General features: G+C 45.5%; 1 protein-coding gene across 2 annotated transcripts in view; it reads right to left on the minus strand.

Annotated features, from left to right (window-relative positions):
* Positions 1–19,007, minus strand: part of ELP3 (elongator acetyltransferase complex subunit 3) — a 121,709-nt gene that overhangs the window by 32,711 nt on the left and 69,991 nt on the right. Inside the window, exons 10-12 of one of the 2 annotated variants that reach the window (XM_061625856.1) lie at positions 12,575–12,768; positions 3,014–3,104; positions 580–678 (exon numbers count right to left, since the gene is read on the minus strand). In XM_061625856.1, the coding sequence (XP_061481840.1) occupies positions 580–678; positions 3,014–3,104; positions 12,575–12,768 (384 nt within the window). The remainder of the gene's footprint in view (positions 1–579; positions 679–3,013; positions 3,105–12,574; positions 12,769–19,007) is intronic. The other variant, XM_061625857.1, reaches the window with a different exon arrangement.

The following is a 19,007-nucleotide window of genomic DNA, read 5'->3' on the forward strand; positions in this document are numbered from 1 at the left end:
TGATTGACAGTGGGTGGCTCAACCTACCTGCCAAACCTGACCTGCAAGGGGTTGAGGAGATAACAATCCAGATCTAATCCCCCACCCATTTCAAATGTTACGTTTAAAACACATTCAGTGTTTTTGGGATGAACAACCTGGCACAGGAAACTTGTCTTACACCGTGTTCCCTTTGACACAGACTACTGGCAACTAAGATCCTCCATGGCGCAGAGTGGTAAGCGGCGGTAACGCAGCCGAAGCTCTGCTCACGGCCGGAGTTCGATTCCAACGGAAGGAGGAAGTCGAATCTCCGGTAAAAGGGGTCGAGGTCCACTCAGCCTTCCATCCATCCATGGTCGGTAAAGTGAGTACCCGGCATATGCTGGGGGGTAAAGAAAGGCCGGGGAAGGAACCGGCAATCCCACCCCATATATACGGTCTGCCTAGTAAACGTTGCAAGACGTCACCCTAAGAGTCGGAAACGACTCGCACTACAAGTGCGGGGACACCTTTACCTTTACCGGCAACCACTTCTCATGGTCCCCCACCCTCAGTCTTCACAAAAATGATCGTTGTTAAAAAATTGCACACACATACAAGCAAGCCCTGCAGAGAAGGAAGACGCCCCACCTGGTAGGGTCTCACTTTGTGATGAATCTCTTGTATTCCGACTTCTCTCGTCCTCACATCACGGCACTAGGTGGGAACAACAAAAGGAGAGAGACAGCCAGTTGACAGGAGAGAGACAGTCAGGCCAAGGGACCCTGCGTTCCCCATCACCACCTCCAGAGTTTAAAATTAAGCTGCAATAGACTTGAGCTGATAATTTGAAATGGGGAGACTTTAAAATAAAAATGCTCACCGATCCATCCCTAATACATCTCTGGGAAAAGAAAAAAAAGAAAAACAACAAGCCGAGCTGACGGTGTTTTTAAAATGCAAAAAAGACACACTGAGAGGCATCAAGTTCCACTGAGCAAATCTGCATCTCCGGAGAAAATGTACCATTTGATTTAAAACACGGAGGCTCAATGGAATCCTTCAGCAAGAATGAGATGCTAACTCTTACTGTGCTCTGTGCTGGAAAGATATAGAATTGGAAGGGGGAGCAGTAATCTAACGTTCTGGGAAGAAATTGCTGAGAAGGTTGCTTCAAAATGCAGGAGGATGCTTTAAATGACAAAAGCTGGCTGCAGAAATTTGATATGAGTAAATAAGGAGGAAGGCCAATAAACTTCAGCCAAAGAAGATGAAGGTACCAATGACAGGTGGTTTGTCTGGCCTGACAAGTCACGCACAAGCTGTCCTGAATACGGATGCACTCTCCCCTAGTGCAGGGGCAGGTAGCCTGTGGCCCTCCAGATGTTGCTGGACTAATTCCCATCATCCCTAAACATTGGCCATGCTGGCTGGGGCTGACGGTAGTTAGGAATCCAACAACAGCTGGACAGCTACAGATTAGCCTCCCTGCCCTTAAGGACAAAGTTCACAGCTTGGGGATGTTGCTATTTCTGGATGCCCAAGTGATATATCAGTGTCACAAAGCACCTTCTCCCAGCTTAAGCTGGTGGTGCTAGCTGTGATCCTTGCAGGAGACAGAAAGTCTGGCCAACTGTAATCTGAAGGTATCAGAGCTCAGATAAGAGTACTGCAGTGCTGTGTATGTGGGGCTGCCCTTGAAGACAGTCCAGAACTTCACTGCATTGACTGGGATTGGTACAAAGGCCCCAAGAGTCATAACATATGAGGCCAGTTCTTAAATAGCTATACTGGCTACCTGACTGTTCCCAGCACAGGCCAGAAGGCTGGTTTTAATCCTGATCCAACTCATAAGCACCACCTCTCCCCACATGAATGTACCCTGGGTGCTACACTCTCTCGGTTGCCACCCATTTTACCTCACAGAGAGGCTTGCTTGTTGAACCCTGTCCTAGAGAGGCTTGCCTGTTACCGGTCTTTTGTCCTTCAAGAGCCAGGCAAAGCCCCTTTTTCTATTTATCCGAATCTGCTTTTATCGATGATGGGTGCTGCTTTCAGTTCTTTCATTTTAATTTGATGATGCGCTCCTTGTTTCGTTTTTAACTGTAAGCCATTCCGAGAGCTTGAATATGGGCTGGTGGGCAGGATATTAAATTTTATACATATTTTATGCAGGAGAAAATGTGTCAAGATTCCCTGCAGAAAACTAGATGGAGCTAAACTAACGCATGGGTGGCATCTATGGTCTAAGGGAGCCTTCTCCAACATGGTGTCCTTTAGGTGTTTTGGACTACAAACCCCATCAGCCCCAGCCAGCATAGCCGTATGGTGCTGGGGCTGACGGGAGCACAGCTGTGGTGGCTGGGGCTGACGGGAGCACAGCTGTGGTGGCTGGGGTTGATGGGAGCTGTAGTCCAAAACATTTGGAGTGTGGTAGGTTGGGGCAGGATGATCTAGGGAGACAGAAATGCTGCCCCCCGTTCCTGGAACCTTAGATGGAAGACGGCCAAGCAACTACAGGTTAGGCCCAGCAGGGATAAAAAGTAGATGTGGAGCCCTTCCCATGCTCAAGATAGATTGCAGAATGACTCAAGTGGCGCTTTAACCAAATCCCACTGGGGCTAACAGTCGGTGGGTTCTCACTGTGTGGGGCAGGCTCTGGGGTCAAGATCTCTTCGCTGGTGCGCCCACAGATCAGTTCTATACATGTCTTGATTTGAGCAATAGAAACTTCCCTTTCCTTCCAATCACAATAATTAGACAACAGCCGCTTTGAGTAATGGAGTTTGAGGAGGAGCGGTTCCTATTTATTTATTTTTTTAAAAAAATTGGCATCTGTTTCACAAGGGTAGATACCAGAGCAGCCAAGACACCATTCAAACTTTTGGAAACACTCCCCACAAGCCTTTGTTGGTGGGGCTTGTGGCCCTATCCCAGCCCCACGTCTGGGAGAAAAGAAGTCTACATGTGGAGCCAATTCATCTCTGGAGTAGGCAAAACTGAAGCAGACACCAGAAATAGAGAGAGGTGCACTGGATTTGCACGTTTTTACCTCTGTCCCCAGGTCCTTCATCCTGGCCAGTGCAAGTTCTCTCAAGTTGCCATGCTCTACTCCAGAACTGACCAAAGGCATTGGGATATCCCTGCAAGCGAAACAGATTTTTTAAACCAACCAACCAACCCACCCACCCACCCACCCCCTCAAATATTGGCATGCTCTTCACCAAGAGCAGAGGTATGCCACCGAATACTGGGGATCACAAGTTGCTGGAGAGTGGTCTCTTGCAATCAGGTCCTGCTTGCAGACTTTCTATGGGGGCATCTGGCTGAACAGAATTCTGGCCTCGAGGGGCCCCGTTTGGCCCAGGGCTCTTCCTGTGCTGCTGACTGGCCCACCAAAACTCCATCCCTCCTGCCAAGCCACTGTGGCCCATTCCTCCTTTTCTTTCTGGCGTTGTCCCATGGCCTTTCCCGCCAGTCCAGGTTTCCTTACCCCGCTATGCCCAACCGGGTTTCTTTGCAACAGCTAATTTGGGTGCACGGCTGTAACTTAGGGGCAGAGCATCTGCTCTGCATGAAGAAAGTCCTAGGCTTAATCCCTGGCATCTCCAGGGAAGGCCACAAGAGATCCCTGCCTGAAACTCCAGAGAGTTGCTGCCACACAATACTGCCTTGACTTAGTATAAGGCAGATTTCTATGATTTTCCACACCGCCTCTGTGAGGGCCCCCTGATTGAGAAACACTGCCCTAAAGCGAAGAAAAGGCTGGAAGGGCACGCAGACCTCACTTCTGGAGCCAAATGGGGAGGTTGTGTGTTGGTGACGGCCCACAATGCAAAGAAAGGGACTCTCCATACCTCTGCATTTCCATAGTGCAAGTCCTCCATTTCCCCTCTGGCATTCTATTTGCATTTCATACCTTCATTTGCATTTCATACTGACTAGCCTGATCCTTGGCTAATTTGCAGCAGACCCAGCAACAGTGGCTAGAAGGTGAGACTGTTCAAAGTCCCTTGTTATTTTTACTACTGTCATGAAGCACAGAGTTCCTACATTTACTGTAGTGTTGTTTTTTCCTTTGCTATATGTTTTATTGTTGCTGTTATTAGGAAATTATCCCTACGACTGTTTATTTTCTGATGTCCTCATTGTTTTAAGCTGATCTGAGAATAATATTTCTGTGGAAAGGCGGCATTTAAATAAAGGGCGGTATGCAATGCTAGTCCTACTCAGAGTAGACCCATTAAACTTAAAAAGACATAGTCCCTAATGAACTTAGGTTCATTCATTTTAATGGGTCTGCTCTGAATAGGACTTATCTGAATACAACACAAAGTGGTTATGATGATGGTATCTCTAAAAAAGCAATGGGAAAGCCAGCTGTTAAAGAGGCCAGCATTTCCCTAAATTCCTTGAAGGCTCTTCCAACTCACTGCAGGTATTCTTCCTTCTTGAGGGCAAATCATCCTAACCCTTACGTTAACTTTTGGCACATCCTTGGATTTTAGTAAAGCAACTTTACTTCCAATTCAGACCAGGGCCCCATGTGTGCAGGTCACCTCTCTAAAAGAGCTCTAAATCAAGAGAGACACTCCCATGCCTCTCATCTGTTCTCAAAACTTATGGAAATTTAGGATGTTTTTTTTTTAGCAACGGTAAAATTCTGTAAGTGGTTCATTGCGAAGCAAGATGCTCCTGGCCGACGCAAGACAATCTGATGAATTTTAATTTTTTTTATCTGTGACAGAAACTCTGACTGCGGGCCAGTCTAGAACAGCTTGACAACCAGCAAAAGGACCCCTCTACCCCCATCGTCATAGATGGTGAAGGAACCAGCCATTTACTGCCAAATTATTAGCCTAATCACTTGGAGGCTCTGGCAAGTGATGCTTCAGGTTTGATAGCCATAAGTCTAGTTCATAGAATCATTGAATAGTAGAGTTGGAAGGGGCCTATAAGGCCATCGAGTCCAACCCCCTGCTCAGTGCAGGATCCAAATCAAAGCATTCCCAATATATGGCTCTCCAGCTGCCCCTTGAATGCCCCCAGTGTCGGAGAGCCCACTACCTCTCTAGGTCATTGGTTCCATTGTCATATGGTTCTAACAGTTAGGAACTTTTTCCTGATGTTCAGTCGAAATCTGGCTTCCTGCAATGATCGAGAAGAGATCCCGGCCCTCCTCTGTGTGGCAACCTTTCATGTACTTGAAGAGTGCTGTCCTATCTCCCTCAGTCTTCTCTTCTCCAGGCTAAACATGCCCAGTTCTTTCAGTCTCTCCTCATAGGGCTTTCTTTCCAGTCCCTGATCATCCTTGTTGCCCTCCTCTGAACCTGTTCCAGTTTGTCTGCATCCTTCTTGAAGTGCAGAGACCAGAACTGGACACAGTATTCAAGATGAGGCCTAACCAGTGCTGAATAGAAGGGAACTAATACTTCACGCGATTTGGAAACTAAAGTTAGAGAGGAGCATTTCAGGCTGAGGAAAAAAACTCTACACCACTTTTGGCTGCTCACAAGAACATAAGAAGAGCCTGGCTGCTGGATCAGACCAAAGGCCCATCATAGCCCAGCGTCCTGTTCTCACAGTGGCCAGCCTGCAAGCAGGACTTGCGTGCAACAGCACTATCCCCGCTTGCCATTCTCAGCAACGGGCATTCAGAGGCACACCGTCTCCAACAGTGAAGGTCAAACCCAGCCATCGTGAGAGCCTTTTCCTCCATGAATTTGTCTAATCCTCTTTTAAAGTCTTCCAAGTTGGTGGCCATCACTGCCTCTTGTGGGAGCGAATTAGGATTATTTTTGCCCCAATGCGCAATATTTTACAATTGCTTACATTCAAGCGCGGTTGCCATTGTCCTGCCCGTTTACGCAGTTCAGAGAGAGCCTTTTGGAGCTCCTTGCAATTCCCTTTTTGTTTCAACCACCTTGGTATCATCACCACACTTGGCTGCTTCACTGCTCAACCCTAACTCTAGGTCATTTACGGACAAGTTAAGAAGCACCCTGCCCTATACCAGAGGAGGCAAAGGCCAAGCCTGCCCTGCAGATCAAACTGCTTGGCTGCCTCTCTGGGGTCACTGACAGAGCAGCCGTCTTCAACCTTTCTGCTTCTGTGCTGGAATTGCTTTTTAATATGTTTTTAAACCTTTTTTGTTTTGTTTTTAACAATATGTTTTTAATCTTTTTTTTAAAGATGTCTTGAGAGTTTTTAAAAAAAATGTTTTTACAGACGTTTTGTTTTAATGTATTTTAAAGTCTGGTTTTATGATGTTTTAAAGTTTTTTTTCGTGCTTTTGTTTGCCGCCCTGGGCTCCTGCTGGGAGGAAGGGCGGGATATAAATCAAATAATAAACCAACCAACCAACCAACCTTTGGCCCCCAGACATTGTTGGACTGCAATGGCCATCACTGCTAGCCTGCACAGCCAAAGGTCAAGGATGATGCGAGCTGCTGTGCAACAATATCTGGGGACCCAAGGTGACTAGGGAAGGCTGGAATGCAGCACTGGGCTTGGTAAGAGCAAATCTGCCTACAAACCCTGGCTTGTTCTTGAACCACTCGCTCACTCATCTCAACCTACCTTGCAGGGATGTTGTGAGGATAATATGGGGTAATTCCATCTATGGCACTGAGCTCTTTGAAGGGCTGGATATAAATGATAAACAAGATCAGATCGACATTTGGATCTGGCTGGCTTCTACTGGGCTGCCTGGGCTGCTACCTGCTGTAATTTCAGTGCAGACATGTCCAGATGTTCTTGGGTCAGCCAAGCTACAGCAGTAATCTTCAAACTTTGTCAGCAAAGCTTTTGACGAAGTGCCCCATGATATTCTGATTAGCAAGCTAGCTAAATGTGGGCTGGATGGAACAACTATCAGGTGGATCCACAGTTGGCTCCAGAATCGTTCTCTAAGACTGCTTATCAATGGTTCCTTCTCAAACTGGGCGGAAGTAACGAGTGGGGTACCACAGGGCTCGGTCCTGGGCCCAGTGCTCTTCAACATTTTTATTAACGACTTGGATGAGGTACAGAGCATGCTTATCAAATTTGCAGATACAAAAATGGGGGGCACAGCTAATGCCATGGAAGACAGAAACAAAATTCAAAGGAATCTTGATAGGCTGGAGCACTGGGCTGAAAACAACAGAATAAAATTCCACAGGGATAAATGCAAAGTTCTATACTTAAGAAAAAGAAACCAAATGCACAGTTATAAGATGGGGGATACTTGGCTCAGCAATACGACATATGAGAAGGATCTTTGGAATTGTCGATGATCACAAGCTGAATATGAGCCAACAGTGTGATGTGGCTGCAAAAAAGGCAAATGCTAGATTAGGCTGCATTAACAGATGTATAGTTTCCAAATCGCATGAAGTATTAGTTCCCCTCTGTTCAGCACTGGTTAGGCCTCATCTTGAATACTGCGTTCAGTTCTGGTCTCCACACTTCAAGAAGGATGCGGACAAACTGGAACACTCATCCCAGAGTGCAGGACATGGAATAAGGGGCACAAGTTGCAGGAAGCCAGATTTCCACTGGACATCAGGAAAAACTTCCTAACTGTTAGAGCCATATGACAATGGAACCAGTTACCTAGAGAGGTAGTGGGCTCTCTGACACTGGAGGCATTCAAGAGGCAGCTGGACAGGCACCTGTCCAGAATGCTTTAACTTGGATTCTTGCCTTGAGCAGGGGGTTGGACTCGATGGTCTTATAGGCCCCTTCCAACTCTACGATTCTATGATTCGGAAGTGGAGTAGAAGAGATTTAACTAGAAGCATTAATGGGGGCCAGCAGCAGGAGATCCCTCAGTGAAATCTGGCTAATGGAGTGATACTCTCAGCTGTCCCTGTTCAGCTACCAATTGAGATACAAAAGAGAAACGGCAACAGAATTGAAAGGCTACTTTAGCTGGTGCTTGTTGTCATGGCACCAACTCATCACCCTTTACTTGCTTCTCAAAGTGGCTCTCTAGAACAGGCTTCCCCAACCTGTTGCCCTCCAGATGTTTTGGACTACAACATCTGTTAGCCTCAGCATCATGCGTCCGTGCTGGCAGGGGGAGCTGCAATCTGTGTTTTAAATTTGTATATTTGTTTTTAATGTTTTTAGTTACTGTAAACCGCCCAGAGAGCTTCGGCTATGGGGCGGTATACAAATACAATAGATAAATAAATAAATCCAAAACCGGCCACTCTAGCAAAAAAATTGCTGCTGACCAGGGGTATGAGAGCCAGTGTGGTGTGGTGGTTAGAGTGTTGGACTACAGCCTGGGAGACCAGGGTTCGAATCCCCACACAGCCATGAAGCTCCCTGGGTGACCTTGGGCCAGTCGCTGACTCTCAGCCTCAGAGGGAGGCAATGGGAAACCCCGTCTGCATACTGCTTACCATGAAAACCCTATTCGTAGGGTCGCCATAAGCTGGGATCGACTTGAAGGCAGTCCATTTTCAGGGGTATAATGCCATGCTAAATAAAGAGGTTTACATACACACAGGTTCTCTTTTCCATTTGGGATCAGGCTTACAGGGATTAAGGAAAAGGTTTCATAGAAAAAGGTGGGTTTCGTGAGGATTGATTTGAACAAGTGTGCGTGCGAGGGAGGGGTGGTAACCCACGGCGTACCCATAGTGGGATACTGGGAAAGAATTGTAAGGGCATAAAGGCTCCATTTTTGCAGATTTCTCCAGACGTTCTACCTGGTTGGGTGAAATCTGCTGTTCCGGGAAGGCAAGGAAAGATAGTAGAGTCTGGAATATAGGGCATGTGTGGAGCCGGGGTGTGTGGGAAGTCTTTTCTCCATTTTTTTCAGATTTCCCACTCCCCAGTTTTTTCCAGGCCTTCATATCTTGGGGGGGGGGAGGAGAGAGGGAAGCAAGGAGGCTGAGCTTGATGACTTTTGGGGGGGATGCAGAATATCCTATAATCCTAATGGAATTTCCCCTCCCCCACAGGACACATGGTGAGGATTTAATTCCCTTCCCCTGCTTTCTCCTGCATCAACTCAACTGCCCACCCCTGTCCCCAAACCACAAAAATAATCAGCTCCCTCGTTAATTTATTCAGTTGTTTTCCGAGAGTAAATACAACTTCATTGAGACAACAGACGTTATCAGTCTCCAAGCAGGAGCAATTAGAGCCAATAAGCGTTTTCCTATTCAGCCTAAAAAGGACTCACTGGAGGGGAATGCAATCAGCTGTAGTCGAGAGCCCTGCTTCTTTGCAATTACCAGACACCTCCAAAGGGTCAGGCTGCTGGGTGATTTGCAATGAGGATGCCAATAAATGCCCTCCAGCATCCATGCATGAGGCCTACATAGCAATATCCAGCGTGGCGATTTTTGTCATCTCCGGAACTGCGCCACAGCGCCCCGGAGCGTCCCGAAGGCGCGCGGGCGTAGCCATCTGCTGTAAAGCGTATCTGAGCCCCTCATGTGTGTGTGTTTGTGTCTGTAGAGAGGGCATGTGACTCATGGCTCATCAGCACACAGATCTATGCAAATGTGGGCAATTTTGCAGGAGCGACTTAGACGAAGATCTGCTCCCCCATATCCACCTATGCTAAGGGCAATGTTCCAAGACGCCCTTTAAGGATTCCTCCCAAGGTAAAACAGAATGCCAAAAGTCAAGATACTGAAGTGGCTATGCCTACACTTCTAGACATTATGAGTGGTATTCAAGGCTAGTCCCACTCATAGTAGACGCACAAAAGGTAATGAGTAACTTAGGTTCATTAATTTCAATGGGTCTATTCTGAGCAGGACTGAGCTGACTAAAACCCCAAGTTTTTTCTTTTTCTTCTATGCTTTTAATAAACGCAAAGGCAGCAATTCAGGGTAACAGCAGTTATGCGGTACATGAGGGGGAAGGGCCGTAGCTCCGTGGCAGAGTATCAGCTGTGCATGCAGGAGGTCCCAGGTTCAATACCCACCATCTACAGGTAGGGCTGGGAGACCCTTGTTGAGACCCTGGACAGCTGCTGCCAGCCAGTGTGTGGACAATACTGAGCTAGATGGCCCAATGGTCTGACCTGGTATGAAGACGATTCGGAAACTTCAGCTAGTGCAGAATGCTGCGGCCAGAGTTCTTACTGGGACGAAGAAATTCGACCATATAACACCTATTCTGGCCCAACTGCACTGGCTACCTATATGTTTCCGGGCCAGATTCAAAGTGTTGGTTCTTACCTATAAAGCTCTTAACGGCATCGGACCGCAATATCTGATGGAACGCCTCTCTCGCTATGTACCTACCCGTTCACTGCGCTCGACATCTAAGGCCCTTCTCCGGGTCCCAAATCATAGGGAGGCCTGGAGAACAACAATTAGATCTAGGGCCTTTTCAGTGGCGGCCCCCGAATTATGGAATGCCCTCCCAGATGAGATACGCCTGGCGCCTTCTTTGTTATCTTTTCGGCACCAGGTAAAAACCTACCTCTTCGCCCAGGCATTTTAAGCTTAAATTTAATTTTATTTTAAATTTAACTGTAATTGTATTTTTATTTTAATTTGTATTCTAATTTTGTTTTTAAATATGTTTTATATTGTATGCTGTACTCCACACTTGTTCATTTTTAAATGTGGTTTTATCTTGCTGTACACCGCCCTGAGAGCTCGTTGCTATAGGGCGGTTTAAAAGCGTAATTAAATAAATAAAAATAAATAAATATGAAGGCATACAACAATGGTTGGAACAAATGAACTGCAAATGAGCCTTTAAAGGAGAGATTGTCCCACTGCAAACAATGTTTTAAGAACATAAGAGCCTGCTGGGTCAGGCTAGTGGCCCATCTAGTCCAGCATCCTGTTCTCACAGTGCCCAACCAGATGCCCCAATGGGAAGCCCACAAGCAGGACCTGAGTGCAAGAGCACTCTCCCACTTGGGATTCCCAGCAACTGACATTAGGAGGCAGAGCACAGCTAGTAGCCACTGATAGCCTTATCCTCCATGAATATGTCTAATCCCCTTTTGAAGCCACTCAAGTTGGTGGCCATCACTACTCAGCCACCACCCTAGTGATCTCCACATTTTCTTGCCTACAACTCCGCTGGCTGGGGCTGATGAGAATTGTAGTCCAAAACGTATGGAGGGCACCATGTTGGGGAAGACTGGTTTCTCTTGCTCAAAGTAACAGCAGAGGCAGAAGCTTTGAAAAACTGCTGCTCTGGAAGAGTAGCAAAGGAAACCCATCTCAATTGTCTGTGACGCTGTTCGTTTCAATGGCAGACGAGCTTGGAAGATTGTACCTGAACAAAGTTCCCCAGTGTTATCGTAAAAAACAGTTTACTTGGCTTCCAGTCACCTGACGGGCTAAGATGAATTACTTGGTAATGACATCGTTTCTTTTTATTAACTGCCACCCTCAAGCAGGCCAGCTGTTATTGGAAATGTTTGACTCTGACAATTACAAATTGGATATTCTTCTCTCACCGGGTAAAAGGGGTTGGTGATAAATGTGGGTTTTAATATTGTGTAATGTTATCAGCTGACCATTGATGTCTTGGCTTGAGTAGGACAATGTACTCCTTCTATGGCTAAACAAAAGCCGTTATTGGCTGAAAGGTGGGTGGATTGTTGGGACGATTCAGGACAGACAACAGAAAGTCATTCTTCACGCAGCACGTAGTTAAACCATGGAATCCGCTCCTACAGAAGGCAGTGAAGGCCACCAACTTGGATGGATTTAAGAGGGTTAGACAAATACATAGAGACTATCAATGGCTACTAGTCCCAATGGCTATGCTCTGCCCCCATAGTTGGAGCCTGTATGCGTCTGAATGCCAGTTGCTGGAAACTGAAGGAAGGGAGAGATCTCTTGTGCTCAGGTCCTGCTTGTGGGCTTCCCATTGGGGCACCTGGTTGGCCACTGTGAGAACAGGATGCTGGAATAGATGGGCCACTGGCCTGATCCAGCAGGCTCTTCTTATGTTGTGTTGTGCAAGCATAAGTCGTTGCGCGAACAGCACAAGCAACCGAGTGCTACTCCGGATACAAGCCAGTGATGCAATATGAATGGCAGTGCCTCCCTCTCATAGTGTAGGGCAGCCTTTGCCAACCTGGTGCCCTCCACTTGGTTTGGACTACGACTCCCATCATCCCCAGGATCACATGGCGGTGCCCATCTGTCCTCCCCCAACCCACGAAGTAGCGGACCCCAAGGCTACCCCTCTGCCTGCCCAGTGCCCCTTCCCTCTAAAGACACACTTGTGTGTGTGTGTGTCTCTGTGTGTATTACTGCCTCTTGGTCTCCCATTGGCAAGGACATGCCTGAGAGGCGGCAAGAGGTGACGGGTCCATGGTGATTCACCAGGCGGTTACAGACTCTAGGAGTGGCACGTTATTGCATCATCAAGCGGAAACTGCAAATATAATATGATTAGCCTGGCGTGTGAGCTCACCCTGAATCACATGAAATGGCCTGTTGTCATAACGGGAATGAGAAGTGGATGACAGCACAGCAGGGCAAGCAGCGAGGAGCCAGAGAAGTAAAGACTTTTAGAGGACAGGAGCAAATGAGGGCTGGGAGGAAGTGGAGGGTTCAGGAGCTACTCTGGTTACTTTGACATACAAGCCTCCGCTATTGCACCAACGAACTGTAAGCAACTTTACCTTTGCACTCGGTAGATTCGTGTCCACGGAGGCACAAGAGCCAGAATCCTTGCCACCAATTCAACAAGGGTGCTCGGAGGGTAACTCTTGTACCGCCCAGTCTTCCAGAGCTCATATAGGCCAGTGCCACGGATCACAAGAGTCGGATAGAGCTTCATGCCATCTGGGCGAAAGGCAGGATTCTCAAAGAACTCCTGTGGATTGGGGGGGGGAAACATGAAAGAGAGAGATCAGAAGGCACCTGCTAGCTATGACCCTTCAAGGTCTATTTGTGTGGAGGAATAACTGAGGATGGAAGTGGTCATTAGGAGTCAAATGGTAGGGACAATGCCGCTGATCTAGAGGACAGCCAGGCGCTTGCTCCTTGTAGTTCCTGCTTCCAAAGGCCACTTTCAGCCACGGTTATCATTGCACGGAGCCAAATATTCCAGTGACCAATGAAGACATTAGTTATAGATGTTTAATGCACAAGGACACTGAGCCTTTCCTGCTATTGTGCACAGTCAGGTGCCCTAAAACCTGGTTGATTATAATATTCTTCTCTGCTGCGTGACCTTTTTTTTTTTTGGTATCCTGGTGCTGCTGACTAACTTTGCTGCAGTCACGACCTATGACCTGGGAACCCAGCAGTGTGCCATCTGTAAATAAGCAAGGTGCAAACTGGGGATCTGCCATGTCCTCTTGCTCTAGACCAGACTTGGCAAACTTGGTGCCCTCCAGATGTTTTGGACTGCAACTCCCACCAGCGCCTGCCAGCTGGCTGGCACTGATAGGAGTTGCAGTCCAAAACTTCTGGAGGGCACCAAGTTTGCCAAGTCTGGTCTAGAGCAAGACTTATAGGAGCACCCAATGGCGCACTTGTCTTTGTTCACCAAGATGTCAGCCCTTGAATATCAGAGCGTGACTTTTTTTTTTTTTGGCTGCAAAACAAAAACAAAGTCATCAAGGTCACCTGCTGCTCAATGCGCTGCAGGTTCGGTAGAGTTTGAATGGGCAACTGCTGCTCTACGAATTGCAAACAGCAAAATGCCAATAAAAACCCCAGCAGCACACATTCTCACCATACGAGTCAGAGATGGCACATACTTTATAGGGACAACAATTGATTTCACTAGCAGAAGTCTATTTTAAGAGAGAGAGAGAGAGGGAGAGAGAGAGAGAGGGAGAGAGAGAGAGAGAGAGAGAGAGGGAGAGAGGGAGAGAGAGAGAGAGGGAGGGAGAGGGGAAGAGGGAGAGAGGGAGAGAGGGAGAGGGAGAGAGAGAGGGAGAGGGGGAGAGAGAGAGAGAGGGAGAGGGGGAGAGAGAGAGAGAGGGAGAGGGGGAGAGAGAGGGAGAGAGAGAGAGAGATTCCTCACTGTTATTAACACTAATGGCATCGACAGGTTCCCATTCATTCACGCCCTTGTAAACCTGCTGCTAGCATAAATAATCAGGAGGTGATTGGTACAAATTAGTCATTTCAGTGCTAGGAAACTGCTGATTTTCTATCAATGCAGAGGGGGCAGTTATTCAGCTGCGCAACAGCTGCCTTTCTCCTGGTGCCAATCAGTTGTCTTACCAACAGGCGATTATCTTGCCGTAGCAGAATAAATACCCTTGGAATTGGTTACCTTTACCACCCTTCAGCTCAAGAGATATCACAGAAGAGAGAACCACCCCCTTTGGTAGCCAAGTCAACAGAAAACAAATACCCAAAAGAAGGAAGAGGAGGAAAAACAACGGACCCCATAAACACATTAATGAGAAAATGAGACATTCTGGAAGAGCACCTTTGTTAGAGCTCCTGCTCTCTGTCCCATCATTATGTAAGATGAGACACGCAGGAGCAAGATACGGGGCCTTTTTAGTGGTGACACCTACACTGTGGAATGCCCTCCTTACTGAGATCTGCTAGGCTCCATCTTTCTGTCTTTAGACCTTTTTTGGTAGGCCCTTAACATTCAGCAGTCTGTTGCCCTGATGGCTTGCTATGAACTGCTGTTTTTAAATTGATAGGCTTTCAGTGTTGCTATTTTTAACATTTCATATTTTCATCGTATTTTGTTCGATGAGTGCCTATAACATGTAACAGAAAAGTGGCACACTGTCAGGATCTCAGGTGACCCTGACCTTGGGGAAAAGTGATGTCTCTAAGCTTACCAGAATGTCTTAACATGAGGGTGGGGTACTGTGGAAAGGGCCAGAGTCTCTCCAATTCAAGAGCAGGCAAGAGAGGAGAAATCTAAACAAAATGTTCTGCAAACGGCACTGAAAAAACATGGGGGATGGGAAGTGGGGTGCTTTTTGACACTGCAGCAAATATTCCAGGGGGAAAAAAAATGATGTGCAGTTTTTGGCTCAGTCCTAAATAGTACAGCATCTACCTAGTAACTAGTATGGTGGCTGTACAGTAGAGGCAGGGAGCATTTTCCAGCCCAAAGGCCACATTCCCTCATGGGAAACTGTCTGGGGGCCACATGACACGGACCAGAGACAAAAATGGGCAGAGCAATCGATGTGACCCTTCCCTTTGTCTTTTTTTTTTTTTTACAATAATTTTTATTCAAATTTTCATAAAACATAGAAAACAAAATCATAAAACATTCAAAGACAAAAAACAAAACAAAACAAAAATGATTAAACAAAAAAAAAATAAAATGTTGACTTCCCATTTGTCACATATCAAATCAGTTATAGGTCTACAATATATAACAATCCTGTCTCTTAAATCATATTATAAAATCACTTTCCTCCAGTAGTTATCTTAATTAATCATCAAATCTCATAAACATTACTTTATTCTTTCCACAAAAAGTCAAAGAGAGGTTTCAATTCTTTAAGAAATATATCTATCAATTTTTCTCCAAATAGACATGTCAATTAATCCATCTCGTTAATAATTATAATAATCTTATTGTCATAACCATAGTCCAAATAAACATTTCGATTAATCCATCTCATCAGAATCTGTTAGGTCCAATAATTTCAATAGCCATTATTCCATTATCCCTATTAGTTCCATCTTCCATCTTCAATAGTCCTGTTAAGTCCAGTAATTTCAGTGTCCAATCTTCCATTATCAGTATTCCATAATAATCTTGCTGTTGTAGCCATAGTCATATAATAAGAGTCTGATGGGAATTTCCTCTATCCCAAATATTTTCTTGCCATCCATTCTGAATAAGTTGCTGAAATACTGTTGTAAAGTCATATCTGTGTTCTTCTTTTTTACAAAATGCACTGGCTCATCTCTTAAGAGTTTTTCCATTGTCACATGGCTGCAGTTAATTCCATAGATTTTCTCTATATCAAGCTCCATCACATCATTCCAGTCCAGAAGATTATCCAAGCCATTGATAACTTTATCTCTAATATCTTCATTAATTTCTTCAGAGATAACGTTAAATTCCAAACAGTAGATTTTATTTCTAAAATCCATAAACTCCAGATCTTTTTCCAATTCCACATTTGTTCCAATCTCCAGGGCTTGTATCTTCCCTTTATTTTTTCTTTTCTCATCTCTGATCTCATTCTCCTCTCTCACAGGATCCCCTATTTCTTTAAGCTCCTGCGTCATTTTGCTCAGTTCAATTTTCAGCTCCTTACTACCCTGTCGCAGGGTTTGTTTCGTTATCTCAATCTCATCCATTATTTTCTGAAACATAATTACTTCCAGATTCTCAGCCACTTTCTTGATTGCCATTTTTAAAACCACGAAAACAAAGCAAAACAAAAATAAAGAAGAACCACTTCTTATTTCAGCAACAATTGGGTTAATATTCCAGGCTTGATGACATCACAGTATAAACAGAGCAACCTGCCTTATCTCTCTATGTTCAAGAATGCAAAACAAATTTAGTTCCCAGCATCAAAACAGTTAGTGGCGTTGTGAAGAAGCAGATTCGTCAAAATAAAATAGACCAAAAAGAGAATAGTCCCAGACAATATAATATTCCTCGGAATAGAAATCAGGAATAGAAATCCCTCTTCTGTTTATTATCTTTAGAATGCACTTCCAGGACAGCTTTTTGCGACAGAAACAGAGATAAGCTGTTAATTTCGTGAATAACAGAGAAGAGCTATATCTCACCCAGAAGTTGTCCAAAGCCGATCAATCTGACAAATCTCCTTTTGCTGCAACAATTTAAACCAAGTAAAAAAAATAATAGAAAGAAGGGTGCTTGCCTGTTAGTCCGTTCTCTCTTTAAAGAAAAGATAAACGTATCGCTTAAGCAGATAGAGCTTGTTAGGAAGTCCGTCCGGCATTGTTGGCTGGACCTTATCTCATAAATTAATGAAATCCAGTCCTCCCAACAAAAACAGGCTTTTGAGGTTGATCTCTACGTTTCTCCCTGCCCGGGAGAAATTTCATCAGTCAAAAAAAAAAAATGTTCTGACTGATTTATATCTGAATAAGCTTCTTTTGAGGCGGGAGCCCGTCCCAAAAGCAGGCACAAGCGAAGTCACCCTTCCCGGAAGTCCGACCCTTCCCTTTGTCAAGTAGGGTGCATCTGAGCCACACTAAAGACATACACACACCTTTCCATGCTCAAACGAGGCAAGGATGCATTCCAGGCAGGTTGCTGTTATGTGCCTTCAAGTCAATTTCAACTTATGGCGACCCTATGAATCAGTGACCTCCAAGAGCATCTGTCGTGAACCACCCTGTGCAGATCTTGTAAGTTCAGGTTTGCAGCTTCCTTGATGGAATCAATCCATCTCTTGTTTGGCCTTACTCTTTTTCTACTCCCTGCTGTTTTTCCCAGCATTATTGTCTTTTCTAGTGAATCATGTCTTCTCATGATGTGTCCAAAGTATGATAACTTCAGTTTCATCATTTTAACTTCTAGTGACAATTCTGGTTTAATTTGTTCTAACACCCAATTTTTTGTCTTTTTCGCAGTACAAGGTTTTACCAGGCAAGCAGAAGCACTCAAAGAGGGTGTGGAGCAGGGACTGGGGAGAGTCCCAAGGGCCAGTGAGAGGAGCCTTAAGGGCCACATTTCTACTGTACATGCTACCCACAACAGGCAGTGGATTAATTTTGCACTCCTAATCCAGGAAGCTGAGAGTGCCAAAGATTTCAAACTCTGCAAAATGGCCTTCATAAGAACATAAGAACATAAGAAGAGCCTGCTGGATCAGGCCAGTGGCCCATCTAGTCCAGCATCCTGTTCTCACAGTGGCCAACCAGGTGCCTGGGGGAAGCCCGCAAGCAGGACCCGAGTGCAAGAACACTCTCCCCTCCTGAGGCTTCCGGCAACTGGTTTTCAGAAGCATGCTGCCTCTGACTAGGGTGGCAGAGCACAGCCATCACGGCTAGTAGCCATTGATAGCCCTGTCCTCCATGAATTTGTCTAATCTTCTTTTAAAGCCGTCCAAGCTGGTGGCCATTACTGCATCTTGTGGGAGCAAATTCCATAGTTTAACTATGCGCTGAGTAAAGAAGTACTTCCTTTTGTCTGTCCTGAATCTTCCAACATTCAGCTTCTTTGAATGTCCACTTGTTCTAGTATTATGAGAGAGGGAGAAGAACTTTTCTCTATCCACTTTCTCAATGCCATGCATAATTTTATACACTTCTATCATGTCTCCTCTGACCCGCCTTTTCTCTAAACTAAAAAGCCCCAAATGCTGCAACCTTTCCTCGTAAGGGAGTCGCTCCATCCCCTTGATCATTCTGGTTGCCCTCTTCTGAACCTTTTCCAACTCTAGAATATCCTTTTTGAGATGAGGCGACCAGAACTGTACACAGTATTCCAAATGCGGCCGCACCATAGATTTATACAATGGCATTATGATATCGGCTGTTTTATTTTCAATACCTTTCCTAATTATCGCTAGCATGGAATTTGCCTTTTTCACAGCTGCCACACACTGGGTCGACATTTTCATCGTGCTGTCCACTACAACCCCGAGGTCTCTCTCCTGGTCGGTCACCGCCAGTTCAGACCCCATGAGCGTATATGTCAAATTAAGATTTTTTGCTCCAATATGCATAATTTTACACTTGTTTACATTGAATTGCATTTGCCATTTTTCCGCCCATTCACTCAGTTTGGAGAGATCTTTTTGGAGCTCTTCACAATCCCTTTTTGTTTTAACAACCCTGAACAATTTAGTGTCATCAGCAAACTTGGCCACTTCACTGCTCACTCCTAATTCTAGGTCATTAATGAACAAGTTGAAAAGTACAGGTCCCAATACCGATCCTTGAGGGACTCCACTTTCTACAGCCCTCCATTGGGAGAACTGTCCGTTGATTCCTACTCTCTGCTTTCTGCTTCTTAACCAATTCCTTATCCACAAGAGGACCTCTCCTCTTATTCCATGACTGCTAAGCTTCCTCAGAAGTCTTTGGTGAGGTACCTTGTCAAACACTTTTTGAAAGTCTAAGTACACTATGTCCACTGGATCACCTCTATCTATATGCTTGTTGACACTCTCAAAGAAT

The sequence above is a fragment of the Rhineura floridana genome, chromosome 4, assembly GCF_030035675.1.
Source record: "Rhineura floridana isolate rRhiFlo1 chromosome 4, rRhiFlo1.hap2, whole genome shotgun sequence".
Taxonomy (NCBI): domain Eukaryota; kingdom Metazoa; phylum Chordata; class Lepidosauria; order Squamata; family Rhineuridae; genus Rhineura; species Rhineura floridana.